The 18,973-nt window shown below is 44.6% G+C and overlaps 1 protein-coding gene across 4 annotated transcripts in view; it reads left to right on the top strand.

The window, feature by feature from the left end:
• Positions 1-18,973, top strand: part of SLC25A48 (solute carrier family 25 member 48) — a 90,071-nt gene that overhangs the window by 36,862 nt on the left and 34,236 nt on the right. For all 4 annotated transcript variants that reach the window (XM_046900372.1, XM_046900374.1, XM_040646918.2 and 1 more), the window contains exons 2-3: positions 10,511-10,575; positions 18,719-18,808. In XM_046900372.1, coding sequence (XP_046756328.1) covers positions 18,763-18,808 — 46 coding nt within the window. In that variant the 5' untranslated portion in view covers positions 10,511-10,575; positions 18,719-18,762. The remainder of the gene's footprint in view (positions 1-10,510; positions 10,576-18,718; positions 18,809-18,973) is intronic.

Genomic DNA, 18,973 nt, shown 5'->3' with positions numbered 1-18,973 from the left:
TGAAAAATTGCAAATAGATTAAGGGTTTTCTAAAGCAAAAGTGACCACGTAGGATGTTCCTAAAATACCACCCCCCTACCCAAAAAAAAAAAAAATGTTCTTTAGTAAAAGTGACAGAAATGCTGTTTATGGGGAGCAGCTTGTGCTATATAACCTACCTTGAGCATTTACTGGCTGTGTATTTCAAAGTGCCTTGAAAAAAAAATAGTGGTGTTGCCCATAAACACACCCATTCCCAGAGGTAGGATCCCCCCAAATCAGCCAGGTTTGGGACCTGGCTCCTTCACCATGCTCCCTGCCCTCTGTGGCCAATGGCCACGTGGTGTCTCAGCCCCAACACAACCTCAGAAATCAATGCTTTTATCCACTGCTCAGAGTGCAGATGGGCAAATTCAAGATGGGGACCTGGTTTTGACCAAGTTTTTGAATTTTTGATTTAAATTCAAAGTATTGGAGGTCATTTAAAGCCATTCCTACGTGTGTTTAAGCTGACCCATGCAAGCGGCCTCAGTGAAGTCAGTGATAAACCACAGCATTGCTTTCTTTGTTGAGTGCTGATTTCTGGTACAGATTGAAAATGTCTTCTATTGCCTCTGTCATTGAAGTCCCTTCAGGCCCTGAAGTCCTGGCCACTGAAGAGGCACCATGCTAACTGATAAGCACTGCTTGATCTGTAGCTTTTTAATTGTATAATCCTATTAAACTGATACATATGTCAAATATTAATGCCTATTGGGCAGAACACATCCTTCTGCTCTAAGGTTTCTATTTTAATTTTTTGGTAAGCAATTGCATGGGACCACTGATGTAAGACAAACAGATGCTCTTCAGCTGTACTTTTCCATAAATGATTTTGTTATTTTTTTCTTTGGTTCTCTTAGTAGGCATGTCAAGTTCAAAGGAAACGTTGCCTTTCGCTAATGAGAAGATTAATTGCATTCACATATGCTGCAAACTTTGTCAGTTCTGTTGCAAGTTTGATGACCTTTAAGAGGCAAAGTTTTAGTGTACCCAAAATAAATAATTCATCCTTTGCAGATTTGCCCTCTGCATCCATCTGCTTCATTCTGAAGCATGCTGATTAAAGCGTCTGAGTGCAATTATCATCATTGAGATAAAGACCTCTGTTTTCGTGTTGGACTTCAAAGCACAATTGCTCTTTTCAAGATATCCACAATCCATTATGTAGTCACGAGGTCAATTTTTTTTACTCTGACTTATGTCCAGTTCTCCATCGTGTTCTCCAAAATCTTAGAAAAATCTCTGAATTCCTCTTTTCCATGTGAGCTGCTTTTCCAGCTGAAATGTGTAGCTAATCCTCTTGCAAAACCTCTGAAATCGTCATCTGCAAATACAACCGGAAAATTCATCTCTGTTGTCACGTACAGGGAGAAAAATGTCATCGAGGCAAGATGTGATTTACTTTGATTACTGCAATTATTGGCACTGCTGGGCTCCTTACCTCTGCGGAGGCTGCATGCAGCTCGCTGCCAACCCCTTCTTTCCCCCTTCCATTCCCTGTGACACATCCGCTTTGCTGATTTCTCACCCCACCTGTTGCTGTTTGGAGTCTCAGTCTGTGATACGTGGCAATAACATCAAACACGTGCACAGCCAAAGAGACTGCTCTTGGGTTAAAGAATGTAGGGGTGGATTTTGGTCCCATCCCAAGTAGTCTGCAGACACCTATGCTGCCCTGCAGCCATTGGCTTTTGGGGCATGCTGGAAGCCTCCCACAGTGGCTACGTGCAGATAAATAAGCTGATTATAAAATAGTGAAGCAGATGGTGTCTTTTCTTGCTACCTGTGAAAATAAGCATGATCCAATCTCCCTGGGAGGAAGGAAGCTGCTCAGCAGACATCACACAGCTCTTGGTTTATATAGGGCACTGTGAAAGATGTGCTGAATGAATATTATGGCCATTTAAATGAACTCTTCCTGGCCCCATGCAAAATTAGACTGAACTGGCATCGCATCACCTTGTTACTAGAGAGAGAACAAATACTCACTCTGGCGCAAATCCTCCTTTGGGCTTGACAAAAATGTGGGGTTTTTTTGTTTGTTTTCATACAGAAATTGAAATTGGTCTTAAGTGCTCTCTGGATTTAATGTTGCTTATTATAGATGAGGCAATGAAAATGAAAGCAGAAATAACAAGGGATTGCTGGGTTTTTAAAGGTGATTTACAGAGGAGAGGAAATCCTAGAGATTAGGAAGTTGTTTAAATACCAGTGACAGTCAAATGTGGATATGTTCCAAAATTAGAGATTGGATTAGAGATATGAATTGCAAAGAGGAGAACAAAGCTACGAAGGAAGGGAAGGTATATTCAAAAAGAAAAAGGTATCCAAGCAAGGTAAACAAAAGACCTCTTAAAACCTGAAACCAGACACCTGCTCTCCTGGCAGCTCCCAGCAGCAAGGAGCACTCCACCTGCCAGACCCAATTTTTAACATCAGTAAATCACCACGCGGGTAAAATAACAGGATGTTGGGATGGAAGCAATTTTTTGCTAATCATCGTATCCGATACCGCTCTCACACAACTCATGGCTTGTGGTACTGAGCAGGAGCTCAGGGTTTGTTCCAGCATGAAGGGAAGTACCTGCTTTTCCCCATATGCGTGGCATGTTTGCTCATGCTTTAAGTAACCAAACATCAGAATTGTGTGCTAATAGAAAGCCAGCAGCAAGTTAGTGGAGTTATGGGATGGGGGAATACGTTGTACTGTAAATAACCCAGTCCATGTAAATAACTGCCAGTCCATGTCAGGATGCATGAGTTGAACAGATCTTTTGTTTTTACTGATGGGCAATATTAAGCTCACCGCTCAGTTCCTGCTTTCACAAACCTGTGGCTTGATGTTGTAATTAAAACATGACTGTCAGAAATGAGCCCAGGAAAGATAGCAAAGGCTCTCCATCTCTTTGATCAGTGATCAGGATCCCTCATTTCTGTAAGCCATCAAAGTCATGGTGAAAACCATATGAAAACCAGATCCTAGTTAGTATGCACTAAAAAGTGTTCCTTCAGTTGATGGGAAACAATAAACAGATTCCTAAAATGCATTAAAAAATTACAGAGATTTTCCATTTTTGGCATCTTAATAGAGTATGATGAATAGTTTGCAATAGTTGCCATCATGACAATGTCTTTGTCAAGATAAGGAGCTTTAGGATATTATTGCTTTTTGAAAGAGTTATTGAGTATCTCTGCAGTCTGAGACTGCTTTATGTGGTTTATGGAGGAGAGTGGAAGGTCTGCCTAGGTAAGTTTATCAGGCTTGGCTCTTGCGGATTTACTCTGTCACCAAGACCATTACCAAGCTCCCTTTCATATGATTCACCTCTACTTCTCTATTTTTTGTACAGAACTAACGTGTGACTCATATCCCACAAATAACATCACTACAGCAGGAGAAGGACTCAGCTGTATTGTAGATGAAAGACCTATTAGCTCCTTTCTATTATAGTTTGGTTGTTTTCTGTAGTAACAGTCTAACAGAGCAAAATGTAATGACCTGAGGGGAAAAAAAACAGTCAGCTGCCATTCCTTACTGTTCACCAATGATTTATTGAAATCAGCATCAAGAACAAATCCTTGAAACTGAAGCCTCACATATGCACATGATTATTCCTACGCCTGTTTGCAGACTGCAACTGAAATGAGCAGTGATTCACTAGGAATGAAGTTTGAATTAATTAGATAATCCCTGGTCTGCGATGGCCACGGCGTTCTTTAGGCGTTTGATGGCTTTGGAAAGATAATGGCTATTGGCACACGGAGTGGTGCGACAGACAGCAGGTTTTTCCACTTTCTCTGGCGACGCACACTGTGTTGCAACACTGGGGAGTGTCGTAATACGGAGAAGCCCCAGGAATGTGGAGGGGATGTTTTTCATGATACAGTTTCCATCTTGCCATGTTTTGGTTATTAATGGCAGTTTTCAGCATAAACAGATATATCTGGAGCAAGGCTTGGTGTGGGGAAAGGGAAATCAGAGAACAGGAAAAACATTTGCAGCTCAATTGTTACGTACTCTTCCCTGTGCACATGCTATAATCCTCAGAGTGGCTGTCTTGCTAATAACCTAGCAATTAAATTAATATATGGGTATTTAATTAAACATGCCAATCAAACAGAAGTGAGTTTGCCCTATCCGGAGGAACTGGATTTGATTTTGTTACTTGGAAACAGAGGTTTCCTCATGTAGAGTAAAAGTTTAATTAAGAGAGGAGATTTGGATTAACGTGTGAGGCAGAGAGAGAAGGAAAGGTCCTTGAAGATCATCTGAGCATGACTCACAGGAGGAGAGGAACCTAAATATTTGAACAGATTTTAATTATTTTTACTTTTGGAGAAAAGGAAACCATGTGGTACTGAAGCTCATGGATAGAAGAAGCGCAGTAGGGATTTTTGTTACGAGGAGAGCATGTGTCTATTCAATCCACTTTCCTGCTTTTCATGTTCACTCATTTCAGAGATTCGAAGTCTGGCCATGGTGTGTCTAAACGTGGAGTGTTAGCAAATCCTAGGGATTTGGATGGTTAAGTCTCATGAATTTAGATGAAGGAGGAACAGTTGTCTCCTTTGGAAGCCCAGAAAGGTCCTCTCTCTGTTGGTGGCACAGAGGGTGCTGCCTGTGTGCAGCAGAGCCCCTGTCCTGTCCTATGGCTGAGCCTTTTCTGCCCAAACTGAAAAGCATCCCCAGAGCTCAGGCACACAGTGCAGAAAATGTTCAGTGCAAAACCCTGATGCTTGGAAATCATATAAACAACCAACAAGGAGCACAGCCGTAGTGACCAGAGGCTGTCTTTAACCACTCTCTTCTCTGGTTTGCCTATAATAAACACCAACCAAACCCAAATCTTAAGAGAGTTGTTGGTTTTCTCTCTGACTATTGTAAATATGATTTTTTGTTGTTGTTGTTGTTTTTTTTCCCCTATGAAATCCAGCAATAAGAGACACTGCAGAATGCAGGCAACACGTGAGTATTTATCATGTTGAGGGTAGGCAGCTGACATGGTGCTTGAAGGAACTTGTATATGTTTTTCAGATTTCCCTTTGGAATTACGATGACACTTGGGATGAATTGTTGCAGGCTCACTAAGTTGAGAGTACTTTGTGTAGCAGAAAAACCTCTGCAGTGTGTTGTTAAGTGTGTATTTGCAGCTTTCTTGGAGAACTGCTTCTTTCTTTCTGAGTTCTGAAGAAAGTGAGATTCCCTGGGTGATGTGATGGGGTCACTGTTTTCATGGAATGGGAGAATAAACAGATGTGTAAAGCCCTGGCACCACGGATTGGGGATATGAAGGTTTTCCAAAGGCACCATTGTTTTGCCTACTTAAAAAATAAAATGTGAAACTGCAGCTCTGAGTGGGACAGAAATCAGGTGGGAATGCACACTGAATGTGTGATTACAGAGAAAGGACGAGGTCTGCTTGTTGCCACCATGGCATTTTCCTCCTGAATTCCCAGTGAATAAGATTGTGGCAAGATGAATGACGTGGTTTCTCCAATATAAAGCTTGCAGAAGTTTTGCTGATACCAATCACTTGGGCAGACTCTGCTTTTTGCTCCCTGTTCAGCAATTGTATTTGTGGGAGAGTGGCTGGAGAGGAGATGGGCTTGACACGGGGAAGAAACAGTGAATTTTCATTGTACATGAGGTTTGATAAGTAGAAAAGATAACTGGATTATCTTAAAGAATTATTGCATGGAGGCGTGGGGAAATTTGGTGAATTGGGCATCAGTGGTCCAGCAATGAATGTAGAAATGATTCTTTTTTCCCCCCCCAAAGTTTCATTCTGCTGATTTTGTTCCTGTGCAGTGAAGGTCAGAACTGATGACAGAGGGGCAGGGTTACACCTCGCTCAGCATTCAGCTCTTGTGTTTGCTGTGTGTCAGAAATAAGAGTGAAGGTAGGGCGGTGTCGGCTGCAGGATGGTGCCCCATCTCGCTCTGTAGACTGGAGAACAGATCTGCTGTCAGTCCCTGCTGTAGCCAGGAGATGTTGAAATCTATGTTCTGAATTCTTGGGTATTTCTACAGCCTGTCCAAAATTATACTTTTCCATGGAGAAAGCTGACAAATATCACAAGGCAAACCAAAATTTCATGAGAACCTACTGGATGGCCAATGCCGATGGAAAAGTGCTTTATACTTTGCCAGAGATATTTTTGAGGCAGAAAAAGGAAAGATCCCAACTTTCTTACCAAATAATTTCCTATCCACTTACAGTTCCTTAGTGCTCTCCACTGACAAATTACAGGAATCGGACGCAACAAATATGATTCAACCCACATTAGTAATTTGGGAGAACTCTGTTAGATCATGCAGTGGTAGGTGTGCCACCTGGCACGTTGGGTAGCATGAAACCGGTCTGAAAGGTTTTTACTGGGCTGAGGACTGCTTTTACCACCTCTCCTTGCAGTGCTCTTGTGCTCAGTCATCTGTTTCTCCACAAATAGAAAATCACATTTTTTCCTCATCTGTCTGCTTGGACATGTTTTATGGATGTTTGTAATATATCACCTGTGATCAGAACGAAATTTGCTCATCAAAAAGCTACATAAAAAATTCACTTCTGAAGCTGAGAAAAATGTTTGCCATTTGTTGTAATCCATCCTGGGAGAAAGATTTTTTTTTCCCCTGCAGAAATTCCCCTTTAAAGCTGTCAAAATATTTTGAGGGTGTCTATGGAGGCTTTAGCCCAGGGCTGCCCACAGCATCAGGAAAAACAGATTGCTCCTCAGTTCTCTCCAGCCAGAAGAGGTCCAGTTTGAGGAGCAGAGCTTTGGCTTTGTCTCTTTTGGTCGTACTGCCCACAGTTCACCATTCAGTTGGGAGCCTTGGCAGTGCAGCAGGACAGGGGCAGGTCATGTCAGCCTTTGGGGTTGGCTGTCTGGAGGGTGAGGCTCATCATTGCACTAAACTCACCTCAGCACCCCCTCTGTGGTCATTTGTGCATTCCACTCCTATTCCTCTTGCTCCTTCGTATGTCAGACTGGAGCAGCCAGTAGTTGGTCTGCAGGCACGTATAGACCTTCCTTTCCTTCTCAAGACGCACGTTGTTTATCTTTGATAATTGTTTTAGATGCATCTGTGTTTGCTTTGGGCTCCAGACCAGAGCTATGTGCTCCTCAGCAGACACTGGGGCTTATCCAGAGGTCTTCCACCATGTGTTGTTTTCATTAGCACCCTGGTTGCATCCTGCAGAAAAAAATAAATAAATCTAGTGCTGGAAATACCATGTGGCCAGCAGGAACCTACATTTGTGTTATACAAGCCAGCAGCAGGATTCCCCTTTTTCTGGGAATTTTTTGTTCTGGAAAACCAGCGCTATGGCAGGGAGATTGATTTATGTCACCAATAGAAACCAAACACTCATCAAAACATTTCATAAACACAGAATGGCTCCAGGGGCCTTGGTGTGGAGGTGACTAATGCTGCCATCCCTCCGTCCCACAGCTCCCTCCCTCTGTGAGTGGCCAAGAGGAATGAGGCGTGGATGTGATGGGATGCTGGGCATAGGCTTTGTAACCATGTTGGGTTGATACCCTACACAGGGGCCTTCCTTTGGGGCCATTGCATCTGAAGTGATCCCAAACGTCGCTTGTTTTTGGGGGAGCAAAGAAGTTTAGATGGTTTTATGGAGCAAAGGAATGATGCAAAGTAACAAATACAGTTTAAATTACAAATATGTATATATAACAATAATCTTCAAGCTGGGGAAGGAAACCAGTGGGGCATAGGCTTGCCTTGTCCCTGTAGTCTGGTCCCCGTGGTCCTCAGATGTGCAGTGCTGGCTGCAGCTGGCCACAGACTTCTGGGACAGTTCCACCTTCTTTCTGGCCCACTGCAGCCTTTCTTACATTTCTACATTAATCTGTTTGTCTTACTGCCAGCATGAGATACATTTTCCTTATTCTGGATGTTTAGTCTTCAGAGTCTTGCTGTTTTTATCCCCATGTTAGTCCCTAGTTTCCTGACCTATATGGTAAGACAAGATTACCATGTAAGACATTTGGTGTTTTCACCTCCCACCATCTCTCTCAATCCGCATACTTGGGAAAAAACTTATTTAGCAAGTCCAGCACGTCTGGACACACATTGCAGCAAATGGCTCTGCACCACGAAAGAGCCTCATAGCAAAGTTCACATCCTGGTCCAGGCGGCTCCTTCCCAAATTGCTGCTTGTGAGCGAACGTGCCGTCTATAGACATAAGCCTTACCTAATACGATCAAGATGTGATGTCTGCGTTATGCATCTCCGAGAATGCCATATGCATTTGCTCTATTTATAATGGTCACATCTTAATTTGTAATATTAGCGATCAGAATATTCCCCTGCTAGGTAATCAGAGGGCAGCACAGAGGAGCTGTTTACTCGCGGGTTTCCGTTCCCTTTGCTCTGTTGTGCAGCCAGGCCAACACCCGCGCTCTCCTCTCAGCAGATGAAAGGGGAGGGCAGGGCCAGATGAAAGCCCCGCACAGATGTGCTGGAGCATCCCCAGCCAGCATGTGAGCTCTGTCTGCCAGGAAGGGAAGCAGCCAAAAACCAATCACTCGTTTCAGGAATCATGAAGATGCGCCGGGGATGGAAAACATAAGAATTACCCAACAGGTAGGAACTGGGGAAGCACTGTTTAACTGGAGAACAATTCAGAACACAAACAGGAGCCTTTTCTCTCAGCACTTACGTTTCAGCTTATTCTTCAAGACATGCAATTCATGCAGAATTTCCCTCTTGAAACACGGCAGTTAAAGGATAGCACCTAGCCCATCAATTCTGCTTGCTCTAAAGATCAAGGTGGTGCCAGACCGTGGCCCAGCTCACTGGATGGTGGAACTTCCCAATTACAAGTGGCCATGTAATGCAAGAAGTGGATGCAAGCTATTAGCAATTCTGAGGGGTTAAATCCAGGGTTCATTATTTAAGTGGATAATCTATACCTTTTGTTTCATAGATTCATAGAATCATTAAGGTTGGAAAAGATCTCTAAGATCGAGTCCAACCACCAGCTCATCCGCACTGTGCCCACTAAAGCATGTTGCTCAGTGGGGATGCTTGTTATGTGGAAGAGCATGCAGCCTTGAAACGAGATCCAGACCACCTAATGACACTGGTTTGCATGTCACTGTGCTGCCACTGGAGCTACAGCAGTGCACACCAATGGACAACCCAACACAGACGTGGGTAAACAAATGGGTATGTGATTGGATGTTGCAAGAGATGCATATTCAGCATTTCTGATCAAGAAAGAGCAGATTTTTTCTTGCCAGCCTTAAAAGGATCACTTGGCTTTTGCAACACTCTCACTAAGAAGCCTGCAGAGAGAAATCCAGCATGAGTGATAATCAGCTGAGGAACATCACAACCACGTAAAAGGGAAACAGAAGAAGGAAGGTGTATCTCACCACTGTTCGCTTCTAATAGCAGTGGAAGTGTTACACACTCAGGTATCAGAGGCTTTTCTTCACTTCTGAAGCAGTAAAAGGATAGTTTTAGCATTCTCTGACACTAATTAAAAATGTATTAGAAGCTGAAAGCGACATTAGATGTTGGCCCTTAGAAATGTTTTCTGCCACAAACATAATTGTAATAAAAACTGAAGCACTGAATTAAGTGTTAGGACATTAAAAATTGTAGACTTCTGTGTTTCCACTTTTCTTCTGCAATAGATTAAAAGTATGACAAATGTCACCCGAAGACACAGCCATTAAGAAATCATTTGGCAAATGACATTTTTTCAAACCCAGCTTCTCCAGCCTGGGGAGAGCTTAGAAAAGGTCACAGCGATGTGTCCCATGAGCAGCATCTCTTCAAGCCTGAGGGGTAAATCTATGGATCTGAGGCACTGTGTTGCTGGCCTGGGGAGGTTGTTGGAAACTTCCCCACTGGGCTGTGTGCCATGTGAACTGTGCCATCTTCTCCCCATCACCATGTGTGTATGTGTCTTAGCTCAAGGAGGCACCTGAATTAGTGTTTAAATCTCATTTCAGAGGAGTGTGAGATCTGTCCTAAGATGCTCTCCTGAATGGGTGCCAGCAGTGGTGACATGCGTTGCTGCACTGATTTGGATAGAGACGAGCACGGTGCGTGCTCCAGGACACTGATATCACCGGCCTGTCTTTCAGTGCCTGTGCTTTGGGGGCAGACAGACCCTGCCCAGCAGGTCAGGAGGAGGCAGCCCGCTGTGTGTGCTGCCCTCCAGCATGCAGCCTGTGGGTCACAGCATCAGCCTTGGCAAGCTCCCCTTCAGCAAGAGAAACTGGGGTATGCTGAGCAGACACAACAAAATGTTCAAGTCTTGCATTTGGCAAGCTCTGTGTAGAGAGCAGAGCTCATCTTTAGGTAACCAATTTTATAAAAACCCATCATCTGTATGTCTGCAGAAAGGCCCTCCTGTGTCACTCCTCTGTGTCATATGGATCTGTGCAACCGTTCCTCTCTTACAACAAAGGAGTGATGCAGCGATATACTTATTTCTGCTTCTACTTCTTACAGGTGCCAAACTGAAGACCTGAAGGAGAATTATCTCATACAACATCAAGTAGGATGCCCACTGCAGGGTAAGAATTCAGCCAGCCAGCCCTGAAGCTCTGTTCCCTGCCCCTTTCTCATAGCTGGCTTTTTTGTTGCTGTTGCCTGATGTTAAAATACTACCGTGCTCTGCCCTGTTCAGAACTGGTATTCCTTGGTTAGAGTCCTAAAGACACGTGGGGTTCTCTGTGTTAAGGGATTTTTTTAATAGTCAAATAATTAAGAAAAAATATTATGTGTCTAGCCACCAGGAAAATTATATGTCCATAAGGAGCAAGAGTGGCCATTTCAAAGAAACGTTTGCGTAACTTCATATCGTCCATAAAACCACACATTCTCAGTGAGAGGAGGGTGGAGTTGTAGTCCCCTTGAGAGGGACAAGTGTGGCCTTTCCATGACATGCAAATGTGGTTCCATGTTTGCTAAAAGCCATCTGTTTCTCCATTTATGGCAAAATGTGAGCTGGAAGGAATGTTGCAATGGGCTGCTCTCCTCCCCACGGACTGTGCCTTGCTCTGCCTCGTGCCAGGGGAGGACCACCTCTGCTCAGCTGAGGCTGGGAGCTGGTGGAGGGGCACTGGGTTTCAGCTCTGGTCATTGGGCAAAGCAGCAAGGTGGAAAGACCTTCCTGTAAGCTGGAAGTTTGAGCTTGGCCATCTTGCATTGGAGCCTCCTCTCAATCAGAAGGACACCAGTCTTGGCCAGATGACACGTTGCCTCCTCATTGCCTAGCAAGGCCTCTCCCCTATCGCCTACACAGAAGAAAATAAGCAAAAGCAATGAGGTTTCCTCTGGGAGGAAAACTCCTGCCGCTTCCTGCAGGCAGAAGGGAAGTTTTACAGCACTGCAGAAAGTAGGTAGCACCTTTCAGGTCCAAAGATGCCTTTGATGAAGCAAGGTGGAATCAAATGTCTGTGCAAAAGAAGAGCTCGATGATATTGGAGAGAAAGTACCCATTCACACTACAGAAAGGATTCAAGTTCAGCCCAGGTCTTCTTCTGGGTCTCTAACAGCACTGATTTCCACTCAGGGAGAACAAATAATGCTTTGCTCATGTAAGAGGAGCCATGGCTGCATCTCCTCTTGAGTGACTTTGCCACAAATTAGCCAGAGGGGGAGAGCTGAAGCTCATGATGGAAATAGCTCTCATCAAGAACAAGTGCTCCAGGGACAAAGGACTGTTATTAGCTCTCTGTCAATGTTCAGAGCAGGAGAAACGTCTCTTTAAGAACCATGCATTTCCTCAGAAGACACATTTGCTGGGCCTCTCCCTGTTCTGTCTTCTCACCAACTGCTTAACTTGCTTTGAAATGGTGAAGGAATGAGCAGTTGGAGGCACTTTAAAGGTATGCGTGTGGAGGTAGCACACACTGAAGGTGTTCAAGACTGAAATGCAGCTCCTTTTGCATGCAGCCTGCACAGGTGATGCTCTTACCAGGGAAGGGAACAGCAGCTGGAGGATGGAGGGATTGTGAAGTATCCCAGCAGTGGGCAGGTACTCACTTGACACCTCAGATGATTTGTTTTGTAAAGGAAGTGAGTGTCTTCCTCAGACCAGCTGCTGCTGTGATGGCAGAGCCTTGTTTGTGCAGCAGGGCTGCAGCATCCCCTGAGCAGGAGCTCAGATTTTGGCAGAGCTCAGCCAGAGCCAGATCCCACCCACAGCGATGGGAGCCAGGTGTGATGGGAAGGAATAGCTTGAACAGAATAGACTCCATGCCACAGGGTTGGGGCATATGTGGAACCTCACTGAGGGTCTTTCTTTAACATCAGTATGCAGGGAGAACCCACTCATTTGCTCATCACTGCATTGATTTGTTTGCTGGCTGAAGATAAATCAAAAAGAGACCTGAGCCCCACCTGGGGCTTTGGGTGCAGCTGAACACATTCCCCAGCGCTGATTTACAGCTGACCTTCAGCATTTACTATTTGTCAGCTCAAGGGCTGTGACATCAGGCTGCCAAATTTACGTTTAATTAATGATGAATCCTCCCCATTTCTGGCCAGCTGAGAGGACATGACTGTGCCCCAGGGAGCAGGGCGCAATGTCTCCTCGCCGCGTCTCTTAGAGCAGGATCTGGAAGACAAGGTTGAATTCCTTTGTGGTCTCCCATCCCACAGCCAGCTGTGTCTGCAGGTTTTCTCTTTGTGCTGACCCCATATCCTCATCTCCTCCCAGCAGCAGGGCTTGGACATCTAGGAAATCCATCTTTGCTAAATATCCAGGGTGACCAGCAAACAACAAGGCAGACCTCTGGTTCCTGATGATGGAAAACAGAAGAAATGTGGAAATATGCTGGGGCAAGCCACAGAGTCTTTAAGATCCCTTCAAACGCTGCCAAAAAGTAACACAGGAGAAATGCAGGTCCCTGAGCCTGCCGTGATGGGAGCACTGGGACTATGAGAGGAGTGACCTATGGCATGTCCCACTGATCCCCTCACCAGGACCACAGTGCAAAGGGAATGAAAACCCCAACCTCCTTCCTGCCCTGGTAATTCACCTTTTTTTTTTTTTTTCCCCCCTTCCTTTTTTTTTTTTTTTTTCTTAAATGCTTTTCTGAGGGTCACACCCTTTCATCTGTTTATTTTTAACATCTAACATTTTCTGAACTTAAATGTCAGCTCAGCTGTAGCCCCACATCTCAGCTCATTCTGGTTCTGTAACCATCCTTTAAGGCTTAAAGCACGTAGTTTGAATTAGTTAGATTGGATTTTGCTCTCTTGTCACTGACTGTCAGTTGTGATGTTTTTGACTTTGCAGGTTCAAGAGGCAGCACAGTAAGCTGATGTTGGAAGCATGAATTAGATTTTTAATAGAAAGAAATGTTGCTAGGAAGATGAGGCTTATAAATGACTTTAGACATGCGTCTATAATTACTACATGCATTTTTTGTCCTGTATACATATGTAGGGATTTTTAGGAAGCTGGTTGCTATGGTAACTTCTTTACTGCATGGTCCATATGTTACTTAAGATATTCTTTTTTCCTTAATGGAAAATTACACCCATGGACACGGATGGCATTTGTAAATCTTCTAGAAAAGCAACAATTTCCCTTTTCTTCCTAAATGTCATCAGCTGTGCAATGGGTGCCTTTGAAGTTTAATTCTCCTCCTTGTCAGCTCACCAAGCACGAGACGTGCGCTGCATCCAAACCTTCCTTCCTCTGCCTCAAAGCCTATGCCTTGCTGGAGCCCACCTCTCCTTGCTGCCCTCAGCACCTGCCTAAACATGGTGGCCATTGACTTATGAGCCTCCCTTCACTTCCCCGCTACTCTAGGCTGTTCTAATTAGAAAGGAGAATAAGCTCAGCTCCAGGTGCGTGCACAGCTGGGAACACAGTGTTCTCTTGGCTGCTGCACCAAGCACTCAGGTTGGACGGGGCAGAAAATCAGAGCCATCCGTAGGCACACCAGTACTTTTTGATGTGGTTTGTTGGCTTTGAATGTTCAGAGAGTTCTTTTAAGGTAGTGGCATTTCTCTACTCATCTACTGGGGCTGGAGAAAAGAAAAGTGAACAAACAAGCCAACCCAACTCTTGCACTCTGGCAAACATTTGTTTTGCCTGGTTCAGTCCATTTTTGGCAAGTCCATTTCGGTCCATTTAAGCCAGAGGACTAGAAATCCACAGTGGAAAGCCCCAGCATTGCGACTGAGGAGCAGCTCCCTGAGCTGAGACCCGTGCTGTAGTGATCCTCTTCAGCACATCCATGCTTATACTGTACCTCAGCATTTTCTTCCTGCTATTGGCTAAGAATACATGCATACCTGTAAAACATGGATCACAGTGAGGCTGGATTGGGGTGGATTTACCTCTCGGTATCTGAAGCTCACCAAAAACTCAGATCCATTAAGGCATATTCTTAACCTTATTTTTTCCAGCAGCTCTTATTAATGACTGCAGCTTGGAAGCTACTGCCTTTGTTACATCTAAATGGAGTATGAATGTTGGCTTTTCAGAAACCTTTCTTGAGGTCTTCCACAGCTGCACTTCTGTTTTACATTTGAAAGGTTTGACACCTTAGCGGTATAAAGTTATAGGTTTTATCCCTAAAACTTCCCAAATGCAGTTTCCATTATTAACACAGTTGCAACAGCTATAGTTTGTTTATATGGCTTCACCTGGGGCACATAAACTTAAAGGACTGAAAATACCTCCATGCAATAAAAGAATTTTATATAATTGCAACCTCTTGCTGTAAGGGACAGCTGGCCTTTGAAAACTGGGAACTCGTTTACGTCATTGAAGTAAAATGTAAGCCTGGGCTTTAAATGGCTGTAATTTATGTTTCTGAAGCTCTAAACAAAAACATGGCTGTCCAAAGGGCAAATACCTTTCAAACACGTTAATACTTATAATTCGGCCGAGGACTGTGTGTGTCTGCAGCTCCTTGATAGGAGGCTATTGGTGGCTGTCCAGAATTGCTGCGTTTTCTTTCGACATTTATTCTCTTATTATCTCTTGTTTGCTTGAATTTCTATGGGTGGTTTCCTAATTCAACAGTTCTGAATGTTTCCTAACCTGCAGTCCCTGCGCAGTCAGCAGGGATGAGTCCCAAAGGTGCCACTCATAGTCTCTGGGGACTGGGGCTGCTCATGCCCACCAGGTCAGTGTGGCAGTGGATCTGCAAGTCGTGTGTTTCTCATCACTGAGAAGAGTCAGTTCCTTGTGGCTGGATGAAAACCAGTGTCTTGTGAGCAGAATAGCCAGAAATCACCCTGGGGTTCTTGTGCTGAGCATTTTTTTTGTCCCTGTCTCTAAGCTTTTGTCTGGACACCATTTATATACTTTGGGTTTAGGGCCCGGTTCCAAGCAGCTGTTGCTTGTTTAGCTTTTTTTGCTAATTTTTTTATTATTATTTTTTAATTTATAACACTGAAAATCCCTCTGGAATGGGCTGACACCAAAAATGTTTGTTCTAATCCTTGGATGAGGGCACCCACCCATGGTTCAAGCTTTTATGATTTGCAAATTCACCAACACTTATTATGGCATTGCAAAACAACAGCAACGAAAGGAAACCCAACCGCAGCTCCTGCAGAGCAAATTCCAGGCTCAGAGCATTGCTTCAAGCTTGCCAGCCCATCATCACAGGGGAGCCTGCATTGATTCTGAAGGTGTATCTGCAGATCTTAGTTCTAGCTTGACCATGGCCTGACTTGGCTCCTTCCAGCAGCGCACAGTTTTGTCACTTGCTTTTAATACAGCATCAGATGTATCTGTGACTTAAGAAAAATTAATCTCCTTTTCATAATGCTCAGGAGTGTGATGTTGCTGCCCTGCACGGATCACTGGAGTGGAGCAAATGGCAGATTTTCATAGTGCTGGATCATGGAAGTGTGCATATTGAAATCGGGTTTCTGGATCAAGAAAACTGTGCAAAGTGAATTCAGATTTCCCTTGAGCCTTGCGTGGGTGAGCTCCATTTCTTCCCCTTAGGCCACCCCTTTGGGCAAACTCAGTCACAGGAGAACAGTGCATAAGATTGGTCAAAGCCCATCGGGCAAAAATGATGGTGGCTGTTGATGTCCCTCATGACAGCGAGCAGGAAGATATGGGTGCACACATGGAGATCTCTTAGCAGTTTGCATGCTGACCCTTGCTTAAGGCTTAATTTTCCTTCGGAATCACAGTGGAAGTATTAAGTAGGGAATTTGGGAAAAACACAGAAGCGGCTTTAGCAAATGTGCTCAGAGCTCCTGGGTGAGGAGGGGAGCCTGAAAGCCAGCCCAGTCCTTCCCTTCCCGCACAGCTCTGGGAGGTGCTGTCAGGGCCTGGGAATGTGCTCCTGCACATTGCATCCTCCCCTATGGGGGCGCAAGGGATACTGGGGTCCTTGCAGAAGGACGAGCACCAGAGGTCATTTACACCGAAATCTGGAGGAACCGAGCTCCTTCCAGACACTGCTGCAGTAAGTAGTGAATAGGGGTTGAGCATCTGTGTTAGAAACCCAAGCCTGAGATGATCCCACAGGCACCAAGGACAGTTGTGGACCTGTTTTCCAGCTCCACCATTGAGCTTGCCAGAGGAAAAAAGAGTCAAAACTTCAAGCAAACACAGTGCTACAGAGCTGCTGCAACTGTGAACGATTCCATTCTTCCCGGATGTTCAGAACTGAATGCCAAGTGGAGAATATATTCCCTAAAATAAATGGAATGGCTGACTGGACCAGCATGAACAGAAGGTCCAACTGATGGTTCACGGCCCACCGTGAGCGTGTAGAAGTGGAGGAGTGCTGGAACCCAAAGAACATTTCCCTTTCTTCCTCCCTCTTTAAGGCCACAGCATGGACAGAAGTATAACTTCTAGTTTTCTATTGTTTCTGAGGATGTTGTATTGGGGAGGTTTGCAGGCAAGGAGGAGCTTGTCCCTTCCTGGGGATTAACCCATGGAGGGGATGCTGTGCTCAGACACTGCTCTCGGTGCAGTCCTGCCCTGTGTCACTGGAACCTTCTGTACCTGCTCTGAAACAGCTGCAGATGCTGAGAATTTAAAGGCGAGTCCTTATGATCTGTGGTGGCTGAAATGTCTATAAACACCTTGAGTCTCTCCAGAGATCTCTGTGCTTGCCAAACTCTGCAACTTACTAGCATGTCTCATTATATGCTGTGCTTTCTGTAAAGTCCCCCTCCCGGAGCCCAAGATTATGTGAGTGCTGCAGAAAAGTCGGTTTAAAGACCTCAGTGAATCCTCAATGCTAACACAGAAAAAGTAGATGAAGAAACCCTAATTTAATTACGAAGTTGAAAGCCTTTAATAGCATTTAAGACAGTCTTAAGATTTGGAGCCTACCTGTGGCTTTTTCTCCAGCACTGGCAGTTATCAATATTGAAATATTATCACAAAATATATGCATCATATTTAAACATGTTAGTAACCCGAGACTATAGAGTGCTCAGCTGAAATCTGCTGAACATCGATCACCAGATTCAGTGTCTTATGGCTGAAACAAATATGAATATATGAATATATAAATATTCTTGTGTTTTGATTTTAACAGAAATAGAAGTTTCATTTCCTCTTTGAGGGATGTTTTGGATTTACACAACTGCACAGTGTTGTCTGTCCCAGGACATGGACTTTCACAGTTAGCAGGAGGATGGGGAGGAGCAGAGAGGTCCCTCTCGACTAGCATTCAGAACCACCATCTGACTGCCATGAGTCTCCTGCAGGCTTTTCCCCCTAGGCTGAGGAAGGTTGTCCTAACCCATAGGTACCGTATCCGGGTATGACTGCATCAGTGTTGTCCTTAGGATCAGGAATCTGGAAGTAAATACCCCAATCATCTCCTCCTGCAACGTGCTCCCCTTGGCTCGTGGTGCTGCAGCACATGAACTGGATGGCTTTTTGGCTTTTGGAGGATTCTGCAGGAGATGATGTGCTCCCGCTCCCTCAAGTGCTTGGTCACTAATGGTCAGCTGGTACTGGGACTGATCCCCTCTGAAAACACGCAGTGTGGACACCCACTGCTCAGATCTGTTAGCTAAAGCTAATGCAAATGTGTGCGCTCTGCTCTGCTCACAGATACACTCAGCCAGCTACAGAATGCCCCCAGCTCATGGCATGTGGTTTTCTTTCTGAAGAAGCGTGATTCCTGTCAATAGCAAGCAAGCAGAGACACTGTTTAAAATTTTTGTGCCTTTCCACTGTTTTTCTTCCCATCCCCTCCCTCCTCCCTTCAGGTGTATTCTTTGTGCAGTAACTTTTCTCCTGGGAAAGAGCACGACTCTATGGCAGACAGGAATGCTGACCCACTTGTCTTCTGCTGCGAGCATCCATCAAACCTGGCCTCTGTGTCCCCTGGAGCCTTAATTTTCCTCTTGACAGCAAAGACAAATGACCGCTGCAGGGCTGTTTGCTCATGTCTACCCAAGATTTTCCTAACATTTCTTAAAGATGACCTGTTTTTTAAACACACATGGAGTTTTCTCTCTGCTGTCACCTACCAGCATGAAAGCAGAGTCAGGTTTGTTTTGGGAAAGCCTTACAGTGCCAATCCCCCGTACGCCTTCCCTCTCTACTCTCTGTTTTAAGCTTCTTAGAGTTCCTACGTGCTGTCAGCTGTAATACTTTTCCTCCTTTTGGGGCTGTCTTGAAGATACAGTGATGTGTTGTTTGTGGCGGAACGACAACAACGGAGTAAAAAATAATTGGTTTTCTTGTTCTTACAGCAGGGGAGAAGCGAATCCCATTTCATCCACCAGAGCATGAGGGGATGTTTGAAGGTAGAACCAGAATGTGCTTTCCTCCTGGGGATGGAGGTGAGTTCCTGATACCGCCATGAGTGTTTAGAAGGTTAATCTGCATCTCATTAATTACTTTCAGGTTTTTAATAAGATTTTAGTTTCTGCAAATATTTCTGGAATCAGAAGTGTGTGTCCCAAAGGCAGCCTCTCTTCCAGTAGTGCCACGTGTGAGCACAGTGA

Source organism: Gallus gallus, chromosome 13 (assembly GCF_016699485.2).
Source record: "Gallus gallus isolate bGalGal1 chromosome 13, bGalGal1.mat.broiler.GRCg7b, whole genome shotgun sequence".
Lineage (NCBI taxonomy): Eukaryota > Metazoa > Chordata > Aves > Galliformes > Phasianidae > Gallus > Gallus gallus.
The sequence above is the reverse complement of the archived record's forward strand: the minus strand, read 5'-3'. Positions and strand labels throughout refer to the sequence as shown.